Below are 6,885 nucleotides of genomic sequence, written 5' to 3' on the forward strand. Positions count from 1 at the left end.
CTCTCCGGTCAGTTCTGTGTTTTATTAATAGAGATAAGAGTGATGTCATGTGACCTCCCAGAATCCTCCTCACCTCTCCGGTCAGGTCTGTGTTTTATTAATAGAGATAAGAGTGATGTCATGTGACCTCCCAGAATCCTCCTCACCTCTCCGGTCAGATCTGTGTTTTATTAATAGAGATAAGAGTGATGTCATGTGACCTCCCAGAATCCTCCTCACCTCTCCGGTCAGGTCTGTGTTTTATTAATAGAGATAAGAGTGATGTCATGTGACCTCCCAGAATCCTCCTCACCTCTCCGGTCAGATCTGTGTTTTATTAATAGAGATAAGAGTGATGTCATGTGACCTCCCAGAATCCTCCTCACCTCTCCGGTCAGATCTGTGTTTTATTAATAGAGATAAGAGTGATGTCATGTGACCTCCCAGAATCCTCCTCACCTCTCCGGTCAGGTCTGTGTTTTATTAATAGAGATAAGAGTGATGTCATGTGACCTCCCAGAATCCTCCTCACCTCTCCGGTCAGGTCTGTGTTTTATTAATAGAGATAAGAGTGATGTCATGTGACCTCCCAGAATCCTCCTCACCTCTCCGGTCAGGTCTGTGTTTTATTAATAGAGATAGGAGTGATGTCATGTGACCTCCCAGAATCCTCCTCACCTCTCCGGTCAGGTCTGTGTTTTATTAATAGAGATAAGAGTGATGTCATGTGACCTCCCAGAATCCTCCTCACCTCTCCGGTCAGGTCTGTGTTTTATTAATAGAGATAAGAGTGATGTCATGTGACCTCCCAGAATCCTCCTCACCTCTCCGGTCAGGTCTGTGTTTTATTAATAGAGATAAGAGTGATGTCATGTGACCTCCCAGAATCCTCCTCACCTCTCCGGTCAGGTCTGTGTTTTATTAATAGAGATAAGAGTGATGTCATGTGACCTCCCAGAATCCTCCTCACCTCTCCGGTCAGCAGGTAGATGATCTCCAGGGTGAGGTCTAATATCCTCTCAGTCACTTGGCTTTGGTCTTTCTCCATCCTTACTGATCTGGTCATGTGATCTTAACAGGACACTCCTCTCTTTCAAGCTGCATGCGGCCCTCTTGGTCCAACCCAATGGCCTTCAGAGGTTTAGGAATAAAAACAAAAAGTGAAAGCTATTCTCCAGTTCAGGGATTCCCAAACTATGGCCCTCCAGTTGTTCAGGAACTACAATTCCCATCATGCCTAGTCATGTCTGTGAATGTCAGAGTTTTACAATGCCTCATGGAATGTGTAGTTCTGCAACAGCTGCAGTGTCGTAGTTTGGGAATCCCTGCTCCAGTTGATAAGTTACATTTTTTTTTTACATAATTTAGCATCTAAATAGTCCAGGAACTGTTCTATAGCCCTTTTTTTACGGGGACTAAAAATTCGAAGTTTCAATTTTACTATGTGATTAAGTCCCAAACTGGAAACGTAGAATAGCAACATCAACAGTGCCTTCGGGGAGATCCTGCTCCTAAACTATGAGATCTTGGAGTTTTATCATCCAGCGCATGAACGAGATGAAGCACTTGACCTCATGCACCTCACCTCGAACAAGCATCCTTCAACCCTACATTCATCTGTTTGAAAGTAAACCTTTCAAGATCTTGGGGGGAGAGGTTTATATTTTTTTACCAAGAATCTTACACCAGCTGTGAGGTATAAGTATTTTTTTATCTGGTCTATAAACCAGAGGATCTTGATGGACAGTTGGATAAATGGTTCTATATTTAGGATGTATCCGGTCTATAAACCAGAGGCTCTGGATGGACAGTTGGATAAATGGTTCTATATTTAGGATGTATCTGGTCTATAAACCAGAGGCTCTGGATGGACAGTTGGATAAATGGTTCTATATTTAGGATGTATCCGGTCTATAAACCAGAGGCTCTGGATGGACAGTTGGATAAATGGTTCTATATTTAGGATGTATCTGGTCTATAAACCAGAGGCTCTGGATGGACAGTTGGATAAATGGTTCTATATTTAGGATGTATCCGGTCTATAAACCAGAGGCTCTGGATGGACAGTTGGATAAATGGTTCTATATTTAGGATGTATCTGGTCTATAAACCAGAGGCTCTGGATGGACAGTTGGATAAATGGTTCTATATTTAGGATGTATCCGGTCTATAAACCAGAGGCTCTGGATGGACAGTTGGATAAATGGTTCTATATTTAGGATGTATCCGGTCTATAAACCAGAGGCTCTGGATGGACAGTTGGATAAATGGTTCTATATTTAGGATGTATCTGGTCTATAAACCAGAGGCTCTGGATGGACAGTTGGATAAATGGTTCTATATTTAGGATGTATCCGGTCTATAAACCAGAGGCTCTGGATGGACAGTTGGATAAATGGTTCTATATTTAGGATGTATCTGGTCTATAAACCAGAGGCTCTGGATGGACAGTTGGATAAATGGTTCTATATTTAGGATGTATCCGGTCTATAAACCAGAGGCTCTGGATGGACAGTTGGATAAATGGTTCTATATTTAGGATGTATCTGGTCTATAAACCAGAGGCTCTGGATGGACAGTTGGATAAATGGTTCTATATTTAGGATGTATCCGGTCTATAAACCAGAGGCTCTGGATGGACAGTTGGATAAATGGTTCTATATTTAGGATGTATCTGGTCTATAAACCAGAGGCTCTGGATGGACAGTTGGATAAATGGTTCTATATTTAGGATGTATCCGGTCTATAAACCAGAGGCTCTGGATGGACAGTTGGATAAATGGTTCTATATTTAGGATGTATCCGGTCTATAAACCAGAGGCTCTGGATGGACAGTTGGATAAATGGTTCTATATTTAGGATGTATCTGGTCTATAAACCAGAGGCTCTGGATGGACAGTTGGATAAATGGTTCTATATTTAGGATGTATCCGGTCTATAAACCAGAGGCTCTGGATGGACAGTTGGATAAATGGTTCTATATTTAGGATGTATCTGGTCTATAAACCAGAGGCTCCGGATGGACAGTTGGATAAATGGTTCTATATTTAGGATGTATCCGGTCTATAAACCAGAGGCTCTGGATGGACAGTTGGATAAATGGTTCTATATTTAGGATGTATCTGGTCTATAAACCAGAGGCTCTGGATGGACAGTTGGATAAATGGTTCTATATTTAGGATGTATCCGGTCTATAAACCAGAGGCTCTGGATGGACAGTTGGATAAATGGTTCTATATTTAGGATGTATCCGGTCTATAAACCAGAGGCTCTGGATGGACAGTTGGATAAATGGTTCTATATTTAGGATGTATCTGGTCTATAAACCAGAGGCTCTGGATGGACAGTTGGATAAATGGTTCTATATTTAGGATGTATCCGGTCTATAAACCAGAGGCTCTGGATGGACAGTTGGATAAACGGCTCTATATTTAGGCTGTATCTGGGCTTTAAAAATATACATAATATCTAAACATTATTTAAATATATATATATAGCATGTATAGCGTGAAGAATATATGAATATGGAGGAAGAGGACGGAACATGATGGGGGGGTTACTGTGTGTAAATATAAAATAATATCTTATTACCTCCTCTGCTGCCAGTTCCAGCAATGTCTCCTCTCTACTTCCTTTTGACCCGGAACTTCTTGTCTGTGTCCTATATCATTTCCTGTTTCTACTTGACATCACTTCCTGTCTCCACCAAATATTACTTCCTGTCTGTACATATTACTCGCTATTGGTTCAAATCTCAACCAGGCGAGTGTGGGGGCCATTCAGGGGTATCAATTCCTCCATCCTCCAGGAACTGGCTGCATACTCTCACCACATGAGGCCGGGCATTGTTGTGCACCAGGCAGAACTCAGGACCCACTGCACCAGTGTAGGGTCTGACAATGGGTCCAAGGATTTCATCCCAATACCTGATGGCAGTCAGGGTGCCATTGTCTAGCCTGTAGAGGTCTCTGCGTCCCTCCATGGAGACGCCTCCCCAGACCATCACTGACCCACCACCCAACCGGTCATGCTGAACGATGTTACAGGCAGCATAATGTTCTCCACGGCTTCTCCAGACCCTTTCACGTCTGTCACATGTGCTCAGGGTGAACTCTGCTCTCATCTGTGAAAAGCACAGGGTGCCAGTGGTGGAGCTGCCAATTCTGGTGTTCAACGGCAAATGCCAATCGAGCTCCACGGTACCGGGCAGTGAGCACAGGGACCACTAGAGGACGTCGGGCCCTCAGGCCACCCTCATGAAGTCTGTTTCTGATTGTTTGGTCAGAGACATTCACACCAGTGGCCTGCTGGAGGTCATTTTGTAGGGCTCTGGCAGCACTCATCCTGTTCCTCCTTGCACAAAGAAGCAGATACCGGTCCTGCTGATGGGTTAAGGACCTTCTATGGCCCTGTCCAGCTCTCCTAGAGTAACTGCCGGTCTCCTGGAATCTCCTCCATGCTCCTGAGACTGTGCTGGGAGACACAGCAAACCTTCTGGCAATGGGACGTATTGATGTGCCATCCTGGAGGAGTTGGATTGCCTGTGCAACCTCTATAGGGTCCAGGTATGGCCTCATGCTACCAGTAGTGACACTGACCCCAGCCAAATACAAAATTTGTGAAAAGATGAGTAGGGGAAAAAATGTCAGTGGCCTCCACCTGTTACAGTCAGGTCCATAAATATTGGGACATCGACACAATTCTAATCTTTTTGGCTCTATACACCACCACAATGGATTTGAAATGAAACAAACAAGATGTGCTTTAACTGCAGACTTTCAGCTTTAATTTGAGGGTATTTACATCCAAATCAGGTGAACGGTGTAGGAATTACAACAGTTTGTATATGTGCCTCCCACTTTTTAAGGGACCAAAAGTAATGGGACAATTGGCTGCTCAGCTGTTCCATGGCCAGGTGTGTGTTATTCCCTCATTATCCCATTTACAAGAAGTAACCAACAATGTTTAGGTAGGTGGTGCATGTCAAGTAAAATCCACGTGAATGGCAGGAGCCAAAGTTTTCCAGCAGAATATTGCCCAAGGCATCACACTGCCTCCACCAGCTTACCTTCTCCCCACATTGAATCCTAGTGCCATCTCTTTTTCTAGGTAAGTGATGCACACACACCCAGCCATTCACATGATTTAACAGAAAATGTGGTTCATCAGACCAGGCCACCTTCCTTTATTGCTTTGTGCTCCAGTTCTGATGCTCATGTGCCCATTGTAGGCTCTTCTGGCTGTGGACACGGATTCATATGGACACACATGGAATATTAGCATGCATAAAGAAAGGGATGTATTCCAGAGATAAGACTATAATCCTTCCACTTTATAAAACTCTGGTCCGACCGCATCTGGAGTATTCTGTCCAGTTCTGGTCGCCAGTCCTCAGGAGGGATGTGTTGGAGCTGGAGAGTGTCCAGAGAAGGACAACTAAACTGATTAGGGGATTGGAGGACCTTAATTATGAAGAACGTCTGCAATCGCTTGATTTATTCTCCCTGGAGAAGAGACGCCTGAGAGGGGACACGATAGCAATTTATAAATATCTCAATGGTGATCTCGGCATTGAAAAAAAGCTATTCAGTCGAAAGGATTGCATGAGGACTGGGGGGCATACAATGCAATTAGAGGGAGGAGAAGAGTTTTAACCTCAGGCAATGTGGGGGGTTCTTTACTGTTAGGGCTACAAGATTGTGGAATTCTCTACCACAAGAGGTGGTTTCTGCGGGAAGTATGGTGGCTTTCAAAAGACTCTTAAGCCCCATACACACACGCAGATCGTCGTCATACAAATGTTCGTCTTTTCTCCCCGGGATGTTGGTGTCTGTTGAAAAGTGCAAAGACAGCACAAGGACAGCACAAGAATTTTGTCCGCAGACTTCAGCTGACTGCAGAAGTGATGTCATGTAATGGTTAACTTTCCCTGTGTTTTTTATTTTCTGAGCATGCCCAGTCTTGCAAATCTGCGGTCTGTCGGCTGATTTCTGTACTGATAGGCGAACAATCGTCCGTTCTGGTGTCCGCAGACAAAAATTTTCATGTTTGCAAGAAAGACTCTTGTCCGCAGATTGTGTGCAGACAGCTGTCGGAGGCACCATACTAACACGCGTACAATCGGCAGATCTTTCGTCCGCCGACGTTTGTATGACGACGATCTGCGTGTGCGTATGGGGCTTAAGATGTACATCTCAAGGATCAGAACATTCAGGGGTATGAGAGATGATTACAGCCACACACACCTACACAGGTTGAACTGGATGGACTATTGTCTTTATTCAACCTCACCTACTATGTAACTATGTAACCCTCACCAAACTGCGATTCTCTGAGCATGAATAGGGATGCACTCTGAGCATGAATAGGGATGCTCACATGTGTGATTTCTTTGGTCCCTAATACGTTTTGGTACTGACACATTTATTGCACTCTGTAGCATTGGGAGCAGTACAGTGTCAAGAGATTAATGAAGAAGCACACCCTGGTTGTCAGAAAACTGATGACCAACGAGAAAACTACCTGTGGTCCAGTGAGCATGCCTGGCCATGAAATGAACTCTGGATTCTCTGCAATACATTTTGCTTAGCAGGTGGCATCTCTTTGTTGTCAGACCATGCCCAATAGACCTGGATGAAATAAAACAGAGAGACCAACAAAATGAGTGACCTGGGGAATCCTGTCTCTTCCACAGTATAAATTTGTGGGAAAGCACAGACCCAGGAGACAGGAAAAAAAAAAAAGGCCAACTCACTCTCTTGGGTACATTGTAAGGCGCCTCCACCATTTCCAGACTGAGACAGAGGTATGTGTATAGGACAGTTTTTCTCAACTCCGGTCCTCAGGGCACACTAACAGGCCAGGTTTGCAAGAAAACTGAAAAACATCACAGGTGATATCATTTGC

General features: G+C 44.1%; 1 protein-coding gene across 1 annotated transcript in view; it reads right to left on the reverse strand.

Moving 5' to 3' along the window:
- The window catches only part of LOC309564421 (uncharacterized protein), a 224,655-nt gene extending 223,590 nt beyond the window's left edge, over positions 1-1,065 (reverse strand). The window contains 1 exon segment of the mRNA XM_082269051.1: positions 950-1,065. Coding sequence (XP_082125177.1) covers positions 950-1,045 — 96 coding nt within the window. The 5' untranslated portion in view covers positions 1,046-1,065.
- Between the last annotated feature and the right edge of the window lie 5,820 nt (positions 1,066-6,885).

This window comes from Pelophylax lessonae, assembly GCF_965119305.1.
Source record: "Pelophylax lessonae genome assembly, chromosome: 9".
Classification (NCBI taxonomy): domain Eukaryota; kingdom Metazoa; phylum Chordata; class Amphibia; order Anura; family Ranidae; genus Pelophylax; species Pelophylax lessonae.